Source organism: Guyanagaster necrorhizus (genome assembly GCF_019112545.1).
Source record: "Guyanagaster necrorhizus MCA 3950 unplaced genomic scaffold BT62scaffold_60, whole genome shotgun sequence".
Taxonomy (NCBI): Eukaryota; Fungi; Basidiomycota; class Agaricomycetes; order Agaricales; family Physalacriaceae; genus Guyanagaster; species Guyanagaster necrorhizus.
In genome coordinates, this window is record NW_025064939.1 from 35,419 (window position 1) to 52,211 (window position 16,793).

General features: G+C 44.5%; 1 protein-coding gene and 1 pseudogene across 2 annotated transcripts; both read right to left on the reverse strand.

Annotated features, from left to right (window-relative positions):
• Positions 1 to 1,154: 1,154 nt before the first annotated feature.
• On the reverse strand, positions 1,155 to 1,245 carry BT62DRAFT_t195 (annotated as a pseudogene). The gene has a single exon. The product of its transcript is annotated as a tRNA-OTHER (tRNA).
• A 2,295-nt stretch (positions 1,246 to 3,540) lies between these two features.
• BT62DRAFT_938562 (uncharacterized protein) lies at positions 3,541 to 4,964 on the reverse strand. The gene is made up of 2 exons (XM_043187564.1): positions 4,330 to 4,964; positions 3,541 to 4,275 (listed from the first exon to the last, which is right to left on the reverse strand). Exons 1-2 carry the CDS (start codon positions 4,930 to 4,932, stop codon positions 3,820 to 3,822), a joined length of 1,059 nt encoding a protein of 352 aa, XP_043033338.1. The 5' UTR covers positions 4,933 to 4,964; the 3' UTR covers positions 3,541 to 3,819.
• Between the last annotated feature and the right edge of the window lie 11,829 nt (positions 4,965 to 16,793).

The following is a 16,793-nucleotide window of genomic DNA, read 5'->3' on the forward strand; positions in this document are numbered from 1 at the left end:
TTCAGTTCTATTAGCTTGTTTTTATACTTGAACATGGCTCTACTATTTCATCAATTTCTTTCCCTCCTTCTCCACTAACTGCACAGTAAGAATTGACCATTCAATTGAGGATTCCAACTGATATAGGCCTATACTTATACAAACTTGATTGTATGATTATATTCTCCTAGTCATTTGCTCTGAGACAATGTCTTTTTTTATAACAAAGTTTCATGCAACCATAAATAGATGTGATTGATGGATAAGTGCATCTATTTATCTATGAGAGATCTAGAAGATGCATGTTTGATTAGCTGCTACATGCCCTGTCCCTTCTAGTCTTGAAATCTTTGAACTTTGAGCTCTAAATTAATTTTCTCCCTGCCCCTCCTAGATTCCAATTCAGCTTCTATATAGAAGATACCATGCAGCTCTGATCTTATTGTACCTGGCAACCTATTGCTCTTTCTTTCAGGAATTTTGATCTCTCTATGAAAGACTCCACTCCATCTCTCTCTGATCTCACATGCAGTAAAAGAATACTAGGACTGTCCAGCCACACCTGTGAGTTCAGAAGTTGTGACAGAATTTCTTAAAACCTGAAATCATGATACTTGAAGATTATCTTTAGCTAGGCTTGAATTCATGTTATGCTCTCTTTTGATAGCCAATTGACCAACCTACATATAGCACATGTATCACTTTCATCTCTCTACTACTGCTGATCATATCTTTGTACCCCAGTATAGTATTCATTCACTACTACTGAGTCTCTTTCATTTAATCAGTTTGACTCCCATCTCTCCTGCTTGAACTAACACAGCTGGAATTCTTATTTTGATCTCTGTGAACAAAATTTCAGCAGGACTACATCTGATTAATTATTGCTCAAAGATCACATATCATCAATGTTCTAACCTTCATATTGTCCCAGAGTCTGCTATTCACTCTACATTTCAGCCTCTTCATTTGTTTTTCCTATCATCAGCAGACACCTCTCCCAGTACAGCCTTAGATCTATGGTATTATTCTAATCAGTGTGTGGGAGAATCCTCTTTGCACATCTACAGTGTTGTTTCTCCCCAATAGCAAAAAAAGCCGATGTGGGGAGGGGAAAGGAATAAAATTGAAATCAAGCTTGATGCAAAATGGTAAAAATTGACATCACATCAAGATTCTCTGGCTGGAAGTTGAACCCAGCTTTCGCACGTCTATTCATGCATGTCGAATGACAGACGCGTGTATTAACCGGTATACTACCAGAGATTACAATTTCTTTTAACAAACCCCTCCCCTGTCACCTATTCTGACCACGGCGCTGTGAATCTTCAGCGTAGTTGTTATTTCTCGTCGTGCCTTTCTACTCGTCCCGCTTATATCAATGACGACCAACATGGAAAGCTTGAAGTAGTACGGTGCTCGGTCTCAGGCGTGTGTACATAACCAGAAGGCGACTGCGACTCCCCTTCTACTCTACTTCCCCGGGCCGGTAGGTGGAATCAAGTTACTACGCATTGGCATTAGGCTTGCTCGTCACTCCGAAGCTGTTTAAATCTTGCGTGAGAGCAGGCATTAATATAGACGGACGCGGCCCTGCATATATGTCCGGGGCCCAAAACTTTGGAGCTGAGAAAACCCTACTTCGTGATATGAGACTGGACCACAGGTCGTCTGGTTGATATATCCCAAATCCGCGTACTTTCCTTTCTGTTCTCGCAAGTGGGTGACTCATTCCCTTATTCGTCCAGACCATGAATACCATCACCTTTTTCTTATTCACACAGATTACTCACTCGAATTTACATTTGTTCGCACGGATTCTTCTGTTGTATTTATCTGGCCACGCGGCATTGGTCACCCTTACTGATTCCTCCTCCACTCGACCATCCAATCGGGGATTCTCGTGACCTAGATCCACAGGAACTTGGCTGCAGGCCCTCAATCGAGATGATGTTTCCCTTCGCTCCGCACATCCAGTTTCCGACGAGCTTGTCCCTCCACTCAAGGCTTCTTCATCCTTGGCAACGGTTCCTCGCCCTGTGTTCTTAGGTTCAATACCGTCGAGTCTCAGAATGGGGATGTACGAGCTATAAGAATGAAGCTCGATGCTGGGCTGGGAATCAACACATGCTCTCGGTCCCAACACGATGTTTTCTCCACATTCGAACTTTCATATCCCTTCTTTCTTTGATCTCTCTCGTGGACTTCAATGTCTTCCACTCAGGCGTTTCTCGTAGATTCACCCCACGGCGTCATCCCCTAGCTTATCGGACCTCTGAGGAGGGTATCCTGTCTTGTCAGCGGGAATGAATGTACTCGCCATGACCATTCTTCCCAAAACGATCGAGCGATGAGCTAGTTCTAGTTGGTCCATGCTCTCGTTCTCACGTGCACACACTTCGATGCTTGTTTTTTTATTATTAATACTCAGTCTTTAGCGGCGTGCTCTTCTTTTCTGTACTCTCAACCAACTTCCGATTCCCAGCATGCAAAAGTTATCGGACCTGGCAACCCGTTCTCTGTAGTCCGACGTCGATTTCAAGTTTCCTCGGCGAGGAGACTCGGTTCTTATACTTTTTTTTGATTCAAGAATTTTGATCCCTCCGCTCCAACCTTGAAATCAATCAACGCAGGCTGCCAATCACTACGCTCGAATAACATGTTATATCCTATGTGTACGTCTTTTGATAACCCACATGCTTCACCATCACTCGGAACTCCAACAGCACATGAGTTACGTTAGTTAATACCGTCGTTCGGGGGCCTCCCTTGTTCAGGATTCGGGTGGTATCCACGAATCTCCGCCACCGCCACTTGAAGTCTCATGGGTTCACCGAGGTATCGCCTCTTAATTATCGGTGCGCTGCGAGGAAATTGCTTCCCCGTGTAATTACGTGGGAATCTTCGGAATATTAGGGAACCTCGTGTTTTTCAATAATTGGGAGGTTTTTTCTCTCGTCCGTGGGCCCATGTTCGAAAAAGAGAAGATCAAGAAAAAAGACTTGGACGCTGCCATGTCGTTACTTTTACTCAAGACTTCTCCTCCGACGCTTACGGTCCCGCCATAGATGCTTCTTCCTGTGCGGCCCTGCCACCTTCCCGTGTCTCTCATTTGACCGTCCCGATGTCGTATTTCGTCTTCGCACAACCCTCTGCCCCGTTCTTCTACGTTATTGTTCCAGCCCTGAGTCCTGTCTATTCCCTCGCTGGGTCCGTCCGCCCGACATGCCCTCGGGTTATGTCGTCACTATTAAATCGATCTCACCCTCCGCCCCGTCTTCTATGCTATTGTTCCAGCCCGGTGTCTTGTCTATTCCCTCGCTGAGTCCGTCCGACATACCCTCGGGTTACGTCGTCAGTACCAAATCGATCGATCAAGTCATCTTTTTTGTGTGTGGCCATGACAGCCTGAGTGCATTCATTCGCCACCGCCAGTCACTATGCCACTGTCTGTCGTGAATTCTCTTCAAGTTACTGCCTGGGGAATCGTTATTATGCGTAGAATAGAGTTAACGATACGCGATACGCGGAAACGCCAGTGACGTTTTCCTTCTCCTTTGTCTTCTTCCCCATACTATGACCGCAATATGAATTCTTTTTTCGATTTCATTTCATTCTTTTTCCCGTCGGTTCGTATTCTAGTCCTAATACTACTTTACCAACTACATGAAAATCCGATAGATACAACACAGGATCCTTCCGTGTATGATACATTGTGGGGATAACCACTGAAATAACCAAGAAAAATACGCAACACAGATAGCTGGATAAATGAGGGGGGGGTGGGGAGAGGGAAAGTTATATACAATGAATGAATAATAAAGATAAAAAAAGAGAACTCTACGCCAGCGCGAATCCCTCCCATTGCGCCATACCCTGCTGTGGGAAACTGAAATCCATCAGATCGGTGAGATACTCGTTGGGGAGGTTGTTTGAGAGATAGTAGTCGATGGTGTTGTCGACCGGCACGGGACTCGCTTGAGGGAAGAACGAAGCCGGGGAGGCGTACTCGACGGGAGAAGTGCATGGAGTGGCGCCATAGTCGTAGCAACTGGAATAGGTGTCGGCAGGCGAGGGGTAGAGGAATGAGGAGAAGTCATCCGACGGGGTGGGAGAGAAACAGTCGTACGGGTTCGGTGACGCAGGATAGTACGGCGGGGTATTGTCGGTGCAGAGCGCGTTGAGGAACGCTGCGTCGAGATCGATGACTGGCGCCTCGGCCTCGGGCATGATAGGCGCAACGGGTTCAGGAATGACAAGGGGAGGCAGAGGCGGGGGCGTCGATCGCTCACGTTTCTAGGCAAACCATCAGGAAAAAAAAAATCGGCAAACACAACACAGAAAACATACCCCAGAAGAAATCTTTCTCCGCCTTTCCTCCTTGCCCGTCTGCTGCCTGAATGCGCTCTCCGTAATCGGCACCTCAAAGCGTGTGATGATCTCCGGGACGTGCGTCTTGTCAAACTCCTTGATCGCCTTGTCCAGCTGGGCGCCCTTCAATCCCTCTACGAGCAGCTCTGCAATCTTGGCACACCGCTTCGTATCCTTCGGCTCTACTTCCCGCACCTTCCTCCGTGCCTTTGCTTTCGTCTCTCCGCCCTCCTTTCCCGGCCGGAACGCATACCCAGGGAACCGCTGCCTGTGCTCATCGAGCGCCGCACGCGCCTTGTCATGCCACACCTGCCTCTCGCCTTCTGGGAGCCCCTGCCATGTCATGCCGATGATCTTGGATAGCGTCGAGTGGTTCGTCTCGACATCAGTGGAGACGTGCTGGGATTTGATGAACGAGGATCGGAAGAGAATAAAGGCATTGGGCGGGCGCGGGATGTACGATGGGGGTTTCTTTTTGCTGTGCCGGGGAGACTGGGCGGGAGTGTGTACGTGCGAAGACGGAGAGCAGGGAAGCGTCCAGACAATCTGGGTGCCCATGTCGCCGGAGAGTGTTTTAGGCATCGCGAGTTGGAGGGAGGGATAAGGAGGGGGGTGTCGCTGACGGTGTGAGTGGGTGAATGGGGGAGAGGAGGAATGATTAGATCTCCCCCATTTGAATGAAAACGCTGCGATTAAGAAAGCTTCCGTGAACGTGCATTCGGATCTCCGGCCCCGGTGAGAATTATGTAAAACGTAATCGTCCTTTTTTTCTCTTGTATTCTCTTCCCTTGCCTGGGCTTTTCCCCCTTGTACTTTTCCCCTCCCTTCCCTAGATATACTTCCGCGGAACCAAAATGCACTGATCATCATTCATCGCATCGCACTGCCCAGCCATGCACGGAGAGAGTATCTCCCAAATCCAAATCCCACCTTATCCCCATCCATCATTCCCAATTTCAATTCACCTCATGCCCACCCTCGAATCAAATCCCGTGGCGTTGTACTTTTTTCTCCCCTTACCCAACTTCCTCCGTGTGTCCCAGAACTCTATCAAACGTTGATGTGAATGAGTATGGGCCGCGTGATACCAAGTGGCGGTCTCGTCCAGTTGTAAACTATGTATTGGGTAGCGGTTACTACCTCTCCTACCTTCGTTCTACCTAACAGTCGGCGTACGACGAAAATTAATTTAAAAACCCATTAAACCCGCTTCCCACCACGCCCCGGAGTTATCACCTCAAGGCCTTCGAATAAATTCAAGCTTCTTATCCCCCCTTTGGACAGAGGTCAGATGAATGATATCATACATCCCTCTACTCACACAGATCATACGACCCGTACAGGGTAGACATTATGGTGGCGCCACGCGGGTGTTTTGCCTCCGGCTAGAACTAGGGAAGTTCTAGTTACCGGGAAGTTCGAGTCTGGGTAAGGGGGAGGGGGCATCGTCCAGAATGAGTCGGTGTGAAAGTATGAGTCATCACTGGCAACGATTCTCATCCATCATTCCAATCCAATCTCGGAAATAAGTGATCAACACCTGGCGGGAAGTTATCATATCATCCCCAAGGTTCTCAAAGTTATAATATAGCGAGCTACCGAAACCCGGGTTCAGTCTAAATCCTTCTGATTCCAAAAAGTTTTTTTGCATCTTTCCAACTTCGTATCCCCGGAATGACGCATAAATCCTCGTGGATAGAGCGGACCCCGGACATATATGCAGGGTCGCGAATATTAACGACTAGGCTAAGCTCAGTTCGAGAGTAAGTAATTTTAAGGATTTAACGAGCAAGTCTATCAGCGTACTCGATCCCCACAAAAACACCATTATCATTCTCCGAACCCAGGAGCCCAGGAAAAGGATTCGGAAAAGACGTCACATATTTTTTCGAGCTCCGTCCTACTTTCAACTTATCGATCGATCAAAACTTTGCTTCTATGGATGCAATCGTTAGGTCGGTAATGGGCGATTGAAGGATTCTGCCGTCATTGAAATGCAGCGGGGCGGCCGCGGGTAGGAACAATGCAAGAATTCTCATTGTCGCCCGGTTGCGTACAACAATAGTCGACATTGTTGGGGGACAATTGCATTGTAATCTCTGCGCCTATCATTGACGCCACAGGACTCCCACCCAAAGCTAGAGATTATCACATTGTTCCCCATTCTGTAGGTAGTTTTCATATTTCGTCCATTATCGATCATCCGTTAGAATGGTGTTGGGTTGGTGATATATTGCGATTGAAAGACCTTCATTAAAATGCAGCGGGGCGGGTTAGGAACAACAACGCAAGAATGCAATTTTTTTTTTCGGATTGATGAGCAGAAGGGGAAGGGAAAGACAAGTCTATCGCGGCGATCCCAACCCTGGAGCGATTCGCAATCTGGCGGAAACGACGTCAAATTCTTTTTTTTCGAGCCTCACTTATATGCCGTCGATTGGATAAATGAGTAAATGAAGAGGCAGGTAGACAAGAAACCATCAAATTGTCATTGGCACGGGAACCCATTATCGCGCCCTGTCCTGGTTTTTTTTTTAGCCAATAATAGTTTAACCATCCTTGGAGGAAAGCTTGATTAACGATTTGGATTTGGATTTCGACCCCTAACCAAATACTATACCAGTTGGTGATTCCGGGTTTTTGAGCTTAGTCGGTCCTAGCACGTGAGAGGAGGGACCACAAAGAGCCATACGTTGCTCGGAGTACGATACGCTGCGGGAACGCTAATACAACCATCACCATCAAAAGTGGGCCTTTGTTACGTCGCAGTGCTGAACCCCAGGAGCACAAATCCCTGCAGCAAACTTCCCACATGCACACGTTGCTTCTTGACGTATGACGCACGGCGAGTCGAGTATGCAGATTTGCGGATCCCAGCTCTCGATGATGGCGATTATGGATTTCCGGGTTTTCGTGGCTGGCGATAAGACTTGACCATTCTTTCTGACTTTTGGGATTTTCTGGGTAGCATAGCACACGGGCTCATCGTCAGTCAATTTCTGGAGAAAATCCGAGCGTGGAAGATAGGTTCGACTCCTCCTCCTAACCACGGAAATTTGTCTTTGGGTGTTTTAGTTTAGTTTATTACTGCGAAGATACTCACACAAGCTGTGTTTGGGCTAAGTACAAGGATCCCATAATGCGACTCAATAGACCCGTGTGCTTTTGGACCAGCGGAGTCTTTTTACGGAGAGTTCGAAATGCCTGAACCAAAGAGTACAGGGCAAGGAACAGAAGGAGGACGTTTCCAGGTCCAAAAAGGCTGTGGAGTCGTCGAATGAATCAGACAGAAGACTCGGAATGAAAGAACTCGGACACAGCAATCATAGAAATATTTCCCAAGGCTAACACCGACGCAAAATACAAACAGCGGCAACGCGTCGCAAAGGAGAATAGACTCAATGGACACATGTGCATTTGGAGCGTGTGGGCTGATAGGCAGCGACAAATTCGAGGAGCGGGGTCTTTACGGAGAGGTCGGAACAAAAGCCGTGTATAAGAGCACAGTGTAAGGAACAGAAGGAGAACCGTTTCCAGGTCCATAAAAGCTGTAGAGCCGTAGAATGAATCAAGCAGAGAAGTCCAGTCAGAAGGCTTGGAACGTTAATTTAGTGGAGCCCGAAGCTGAAACTCAATGATTGTCGTCAGTGCGGTAAAGTTCAGGTACAGTGGAGACCAGTCTTTTTTTAAGTAGCGAGGAACAAATTACGAGCTGCCTACCAACAGGCACATTGACCGTGCATTGTCGTTGGCAGTGCGTTGTGAAATTTGATTTGATCGCCGGTCTTGTACTCATCCATCAATGTTCAATACATGCTTATCTAGTTAGTAGTGACTAGAACAGTAACAGTTTCCGGTAGCACATTAGATACTGTCATGTGCAAATACTTCGTTTCGCACGAAAGCTGGGTTCGACTCCCAGCTGGAAACTTTCGAGACTAGTGATTCATCCATTTTTTAGATAAGGCTGCTCCCTTTTTGCTAGACATTCTGATGTTCAAGTGTTTTCTTGTGAACAGTGAACATTGCTGTTCAGATGGAAACAAATCTGGATCTGGGGGACATGCGGTACCATCCAAAATATGGTGGTGTCCTGCTCGCTGAAAGTCATGGAGTCCCACAAGATATATTGATCTTTCCCGGATGACTTTTGTTTCTCCGCCCTCTCACGTGCACGATGAATGGTTTCATCATAATAGGCACTCTTGATTTTTTTGTTTGCCGTTCTTGCTTGCCAGACCAAAACTAGTTGACCCTTGTTCTCCTGTGGCGCCCTTGATCTAAGTAAAGCATGCCTATTCATCGACACTACTGAAATCTCTCTGGAAAAGATATATCACATCGCCCCTGGGCCTGGTTGTTTGTCCTGCGATGACAGAAGCTACACTTCATTTCTTATCTCCAAGCGCCGTGCAGGATACGAACATTTCTCTGCAGCCTGGTGAAAAATAAAAAGAAGATGCTTTCTATCACCCACGAAGCTACCGCATGCAGCGTTGTCCCATCATACCACTGACCTACTAGGCAGTTGTGGACACACCAAATCTAAATCTTGGTATCAGCAAATGCGGTCTTGTCCGTAGGATCGACGGTAAGGGGCCAGGCGAACCACGGAGCACGGAGCAAAGAAACGCCAGTTTCTCGTCCATATCAAGACAAGAACCGGATTAAGCGGCCCGCATGCCAGCTTCAACTTCAAGCATGGCCGATGGTATCTTCCTCCATCCGGGTGATCAAATGCATGCTCTTCCCATTAGTAGTCGTAGTGTGATACGGGGTACGCCCTGATTCCTTTCAGGATTCCGGATTCAAAGTTGACAGAGTTTATCCCTAGCGCATCATTCCTCTCGAGCAATGTCAGGGACCTTAGTCGTCGTTACTTGCAAACTAGTATTCTTGTTTTTGTTTGGTTTTTCGTGAATCAAACATTTCTCGGTATCTCTTCTTCATGACCCTCAACATCTTCTTGTGAAAGAAAATGAATTCGACCACGACGTCAGCTTTGGCAGAACGATGGTTCCGCAGGCAGCCAGGAAAAATTCACGACATAGTGATTGGCAGTGGCACTGTCATGGCACACACACAAAAAAAAAAGAATCGCGCGGGGTGATAGTAGGGATGACTGATCGATCAATAGTGACGACATACCCAAGGGTCTGTCGGCATGAAGAGGAGGAAACCAACGAGGGAATAGGTAGATTATGTCATCGGGAGGCGGCGTTCACGTGCGAGAAGATGGAAAAGATGGACCCAACGAGGGATTAGAGGACGGGGCAGAGGGTTTTGAGAAGAATTACTAGCTAGAATGAACGACATCGGAAAGGGGTAAAGAGAATGTGGATTACATATCTGCTGATCGAACCAGTGATGGCATCGGGCAGACAGAGGTGTCCGTGGCCACACAAACAGAATGGGGTCCTCGTGAATAAGAAAGCGGAAGTGTCGGATTATCGGCGTCGAGTGCAGGTCTCTCTCTGGATGATCTTCTCTTTTTGAAGTTTTTCGGAATGAGCCAAGGTTGAGTGATGCTTCTGCGGATCATCGGAGTATTTTCTTGTGAAAGAATCCCTCTCAAAATTGAAAACATGAGGCGTTAATATTCGGAAGATTCCACGTAATTGAACGCGAGCTCGCACGGGGACCAATAATTAAGAAGACAGTGTCAATGTCGATGGTCGGGTAGCGAGCAGAACAAGAGCAAAGTACAAGGGGCGGTATTAGAAGAGAATACAGTGCCGTAGTAACTAGTGATTGGCGGTAACGTTGTGTAGATTTTGCCGTTTGAGAAGTCTGGGACTCGCAGAAACCTTGCATGCTGTGATTGATTTAAACCCACCGGGGTCTTTCATATGACAAAGAAAGAAAAGGCATGTGGAGTGAATTGAGAGAGAAATCTTGTCGGGAGAATAGTAATTTACTGCGATATTAAAACAAGAAAGAGGAAGGAATGGGGCTAAGTGGGACCTCGTGGACCCAATGGATGCAGGATGACTGGAACCGGAGCTTCGTTCTTATCGTTTGGTATCCTCGATCGATCGCTTTGGAAGAATGGCGGTGGTGAGTAGACTTTTTATCCCCACACTGTGCCGAGTTCAAGAGGAGAACCTAGGACATAAAAGGGAGGATGAAGAATGTATTGTATCCTAGAAAACAGTACAGTTTCATGAAATATTTCAGTGTGAGAAGCACTATGAAATGCAATCTTCATATTTATCCTGGGTTATTACTTGGACTTTCTGGTCTGAGATGACTGTGGATGCTCACAATAAACCTTCTTATTTGGTAAGCATTGTCTAGTTGACTTGTATAAATTCAGGTAGTATATCAGTTGGTACACATACTGCCATTGATAAAGCTGGGTTTGACTCCAGCCCAGAGTTTAATTAATGATCTTGGCATCTTTGGCCATCTGGGGTAATTGATGACACCAATCCAGCTTAAAGATGTCCTTCAGCATTAATAAGAAAGACCAGGTGGTCTGAAAATTAACATAGGAAATTCCAGTGCATTTCACTGTTCAGATTGACTCACACAGAGAGCAAAGATAACTAGTTGTTTTGGTATTGTCAGAGTTCTTGATTGATTCCAGGTAGAACAAAGAAGAGGAAAGTTACCATGAGTAAGGAATCAGTGAGTGGAATTAGTTTGACAGTCAATTTTCCAGGTGCATTGATAATTGTAAATCAATTACTAGGATAAATTTCCACAATGGCATTATGGATATCAGATATCTGCTGATAACTGATTGGGAGCATGAGTCAACATATGCCTGCTCTTGGCCTTCTTGGTCTTCATTTGTACTTTCTTCTATCTTCTTCTTTATCCCTGCAGATACTAGAATATAATGGAACATTGTAGAATATGAATGAGTCAAAATCTCTTGTATATAAACTCTGTCCACACTATTGTATTTTCAGCTATCAACTCACCTTTCAACATCCACAGTCCTTCTGTGAACATAAGTGATGAAGATCATTTACATCTGATGCTTGCCATTTCACTTGCTTGCTGACTACACTTAGCACTTATCAGAATCCCCATCAGTTATGTTTAGCACTTCATGACACCCTCATTAATTGCACTTAGTGCTTCTTAACAACTCATAGATCCCTCTTAGTAATCAGCACTTGACTTTGGATATTCTCACTTCAGATCATACTTTTCTTTGAGTATTTATCTACTCATATATTAGCTTGACTACTCATATTCTTAATAAATAGACTTGACAAGATAGAGATAATGAGTAGAGCACTCTAGGATGATCACAAGTGAGCCTCTGAGAGCCAAGATCAAAACTCTTGTCTGGAAATTTAGTGTAAACAGCAGAAGAGAATACAGTATGTCCTCAAAGTCCCTCTGAATGGTTGCTTACAAGCTTCTTAGACAATAAATTGAAGAAAGCAATAAAGATGCAAATGATGGTGATTATGATTTATATGTATTTTTCTGATCTATTTTGGCTTTTTCAAGAATGTCCTTTCTTTGACACTTGTGACCCTCTTGCTCTCTTGTATGGTCTAAAATCTTCATGTCTTTCTACTGATGAGTCACACTAGTTTTTCCATTCACAACTTTCTTTGCCAATATTTAGTTTGACATAGTGAAAACCTATAATCTCTGGTAGTGTATTGGTTAGGACACATGCATATCATGGAATTTCTGTCACATTGAGTTCCATGTGGAAGATTGGTTCAACTCCCAGCCAGAGAGTTAAGTTGTTTCAAGATTCTGTTTTGGATAAGCCACCTGCTCATAGATTCACAAGTAGAACTAGTGGAAAGACACAAAAAGCAATAATGATACAGAATATCTGAATGCTAGCCTAGCATATCACAGCACTATAGTTATAATAGAAAACAGGAGAGGAATTTGGAGTGACTTGTTAGAAGGAATTATAATCTCTGGTTATATATTAGTTAGTACATGTGTCTGTTATTTGATATGCATGATTGAATGTATGAAAGCTGAATTCAATTCCCAGCTACAGAGTTTGCTGCTATGTTATATCATTTTTTACCAGTTTGCATCAAGCTTGATTTCAATTTCATTTCCCAATAGCTTTTTTGCTGTTGAAAGAAACAACAGTGTAGATGTGCAAGAGAAGTATGTGTGGATGCACCAGAGAAAAGTATTGATTCTCTTGCAAACTGATTAAAAAAATATGGTGGATCTGAGGCTGTACTGAGAGAGGTGTCTGCTGATGATGGCAAAAGAAAATGAAGAGATCTAAATGTGGAGTGTATAACAGACTCTGGTACAATGTGAGAGTTAGAACATTGATAAGATGTGATTGTTGAGCAATAATTAACTGTATATATTATTACCAAACTTTCATTTATATAGAGATCAGAATAAGAATTTCAGTTGTGAGAAATAAGAATGGCAAAAATTATAGTATATGGAAGGTCAAACTGATTGAACAAAAGAGATACAGTAGTAGTGAATGAATATCATATTAGAGAAAAGTACAAAGATGCAATCAGCAGTATTAATATTATGATTTTTCCAGTTATCTTATCTTATCAAGTGTCTATCTAATCCTATTATAGGTGCTTATCATCATATCTATCTGATCAGACCAGTAACCATGTCTGTACCAGACTGCTTGCACCATTGTTCTTTGTCAGTTCAGGCCACTCTATCACTCCAGCTATTTTGACTGGATCCATCCATATGCTCCCTTTGCTAATAATAACTCCTAGGTATTCAGTCTCCAAGACTTCAAACTCGCACTTCTTGGTCTTGAGGAACAGCTTGTGTTTCCTCATTAGCTCAAGCACTTGCCATACCAGCTGTCAGTGTTCCTCTTAGTCTTTAGACATGATTAATATGTCATTTAAATAGATTGTTACCTTCTCTGTGGCAATGAGGTCTTTAAAAATGTCATTCATTATTCACTGGAAGGTCACCAGAGAATTTGTTAGACCAAAGAACATGACAGTTGGTTCAAACAGCCCTCAATTTGGGTGGAATGCTGCCTTCCATTCATCCCCTTCTTTGATTCATACATTATTGTACCCCCATCAAATGTCGAGTTTAATGTAGTAGTGGACACCCTGGAGCTTGTCTATGAGTTCTGAAATGAGTGGTAGGGGGTATTGGTTTTTGATAGTCCTGTACTGGTTGAAGTTTTCTGTCCTTCTTTTTTATGAAGAAGAAGGGGGAGGCCATCAGCAATTTGGATGGTTGAATCCATCCACTGGTGAGGTTCTCATTGATAAACTTGTGAAGTTTGTCCTGTTCATGATGTCCAAGAGGATAGACTTTGCAATCAAGGTTCACATTGGCATTTGGTATTAGCTTGATAGTGTGATCCCAGGGCTTCAGGTTAGAAAGTTCATCAAAATTCTCCTTCTTGAATAGATTGTGGTAGTCCCTTGCTCATTCAGATACCATCTCCTCAAATGTCCTCCCTTCTTTCTTCTGGTTAGCCTTGGCTGCCAAATCATTGGCATGGTGGACTGCTCATAATCATAGCACAGGATCTAAGTTGACAGCAAGAATCATCTCACTATTGGTCATCTCCTCATCCTACTGATCTTCTGGGTCACTATCTGGGAGCATAAATAGAACCTTTCAACAGTGGCAGTGGGCAAAAGTAATACACTCAGTTTTTCAATTAATGAATGGGTTATGTCATATTAGCCAGTCATGTCTCAGAAACAATTCCTTGGTTTTTAGTTCAGTGACAGTGAGGCCAATCCTCTCCAAGTGGTCTCTGATGGTTAATTGGAGTTCTACAAACTCAGTGATTGATCTGGCCTGATTTTTTATACTATCAGTGTTGTAGACTGGAATGGGCATGGGCATGGCCTTAGTGGAGAGTTGATGCTCCTCAATGAAGGCCTGGTTAATTGAGCTTTCAGTATAGCCACTGTTGATCAGGGCAGTGACCATAAAGGTTGCATAGTTTGTAAGCATCTGTATTTGAGCCATTGTCATGAGGTCCTGCTCAGGCATCTTCTGCTGTTGGATAAATTTCTTTGGTGCTTGTAACTCATCCAACCACTCTAGAACCTTCTCCTGCTCTGCCTTTGATATCTCTTTTATCAATTTGGCATTCATCTTGCCAGTCCTGATTCAATGGATCCAGGTTCACAGGATGGCTTTGGCTTCCTCCTTTGTTCATGCTTCACTGATGGCCTGCCAAGTCCATTTGGTCTTGAATGGCTTCAGCCAGCTGGTGGGGGTCTCTCCCCCTGTTTGGCTCATAGGCAGTTGAGTGTTAGGTTTTTGTGATTCTTTAGGTGTGTGGATAGTTTGGGAAACTTAGAGTATATTTGAATGTGTGTAAGTAATAGTATCTACAGAGGGCATCTAAGTCTGATCTGCAGCTACTGTTAACACACCATTAAGTCCTTTGGCCAACTGAGTGGAATCACTCACTTATCAGCCTTGTCTTTTATCTCCTCAACCTGGGATTCTGTTCTCAAGTCCTTGAGTCCTGCTTCTTCCTTCTGTAACTCCATGATTTGCATACAAATGTCCTCTCATGTGTGCTTTTTCTTCAGGCAATCCCACAACATGTGTCCTTTCTGCCCACAGTTAAAACACTTGCCCTCCTTTTTGAGGTGATCTATATCCATCAGCTTCCCACTCCTGGTGTAGGTCATTCCAGTACTGGTCTTCTGCACAGTGTAGGAAGCCACAGGTGAGGTCTTGGATTTGGTTGAAGTTCTGCTGATGGTTTTTCTGTTGGAAGTCAAACCTGTCTTCTTCTGTTCATTCATAACTCTGGTGCCAGTAGCCTTCTGTCAAAGCCTCTCCTTATTCATCTCTGTGATCCATGCTTTCCATGCATTGTATCTCTTCAGGATATTGATGCTGATGTTGGAGATCATACTGATATAGAATAGGGGTACCTCCATCTTGAGGTACTCAACCATTCATCCATCATTGTCAGTGCTCTCTCATACCCCTGCCAAGATTCCTAGTTGCTCCAACTCATCAAAGTATTCACTAGCAACTTTGTTGCCCATGCAGAGCTCCTTCATCTTATTCTTGTGGACTTCTTGGATGGCCAGATCAACAGATTTGTTCTGGACCATCTGTTTAAAGATGGTCCAAGAGGAATAGTGATAATGTTGGCAGGTCATGGAGCAAAGAGTCAGAGTGATGAGGATCCACCAGCATTTTGCCTTGCTTTTGAAGTAAGAGGCAGCAAAGGCAACCTTGTTTATGTCAGCACCAAGGTAGATGGTATAGACTTCAAAGTATTGTTTGCAGTCAATGAGGAAACAACCAATATCATTGGATGCACCCTTGAATAGTTGGGGAGTTCAGATGAGGTTGGGTTTACATTAGAGCATGGCAGTGTTTTGGGGCATGACCTCCATCAGATTGGGATATTCATCAAATGGTGGTCATTTCCATTCTGCTGAGGCCCCTGAGAGTGAATGTAGAGAGCCATTGTTGGCAATGGGACTTCCTTCTGGTGGGGCTTTCTTTCATACTATCTTTCTGTTTTGTATAGTGAATCTGAGCCATGTGGCTTCTGGATCATCTCTTTTAGTGTTCTCATCTACTGGTGCCTGTTCTGCTCTGGTGAATAGTTGGCCTTGCTGGCCAGTCCAAGGGTTTTGGAACCTGACAGGCTGCAGGAGTTCTTGATATTTGGGTCATTCAGTCTATATGGCAGCTTCTCAGCTGGCCATGGTGTTTCATGAAGGTCAGTTACTGATACTTCCAAGAGAGAGTGCCATATACTCAGCACATTTTGGTGGTACCAGCAGAGTGTTCAGCATGAGTTGGATTTCATACTGATAGGGTGATAATCCCTTCAGTTGATCCTCAGGGTGTGTCCTGTTGTAAATATAAATTGTGTGATCAGTAGCTGCATATTGTAATAAATGTCCTTTCTCCTTGTTGTCTCTGCTCTTCATATACTTCCTGCCCAGTGGGGTCATTAACCAGCTAATGTTCTTCCACAACAAGGTCATTCTGTTCCAGTACAATGCTTTGAATTTCTTCTGTTGGTTGTGATTAATTTCTTCTTCAAGTGCCTCCTGATCCAACTCACTATACTGTAGCTATGGATCAATTTCTACTGAGATGTCTTTCTCATCCTCATCTCTGTCAGTCTCTTTCACCTCACTATCCTCCTCATTCTCCTCAAGAAGGTCAGCAGGCAGGTCATAAATTGAGAGCTTGGATGCTCAAACTATCACAGAGGAGCTTTCTATAAGCTGGTGTGTTAGTTCAAGGAGAAGACTGTTGGCAAGATTAGGAAGGTCCAGGCCTTCCATCCCTCTGGTTCCTCTCTCACTCTCACTCTCTCTTCACTCTCTCACTATATCGGCAGAAGTCCCTGTAGAAGTCATCATTGAGGAAAAGGGCAGTGATACATCCATGAAGGAATTGTTAGAGGGCTTGGTCAGAAATCCTTCTTCTCAAGGTAACTTGGATTCTATATCCTCTAAGGATGAAGCTGGTGTCAGATGGCA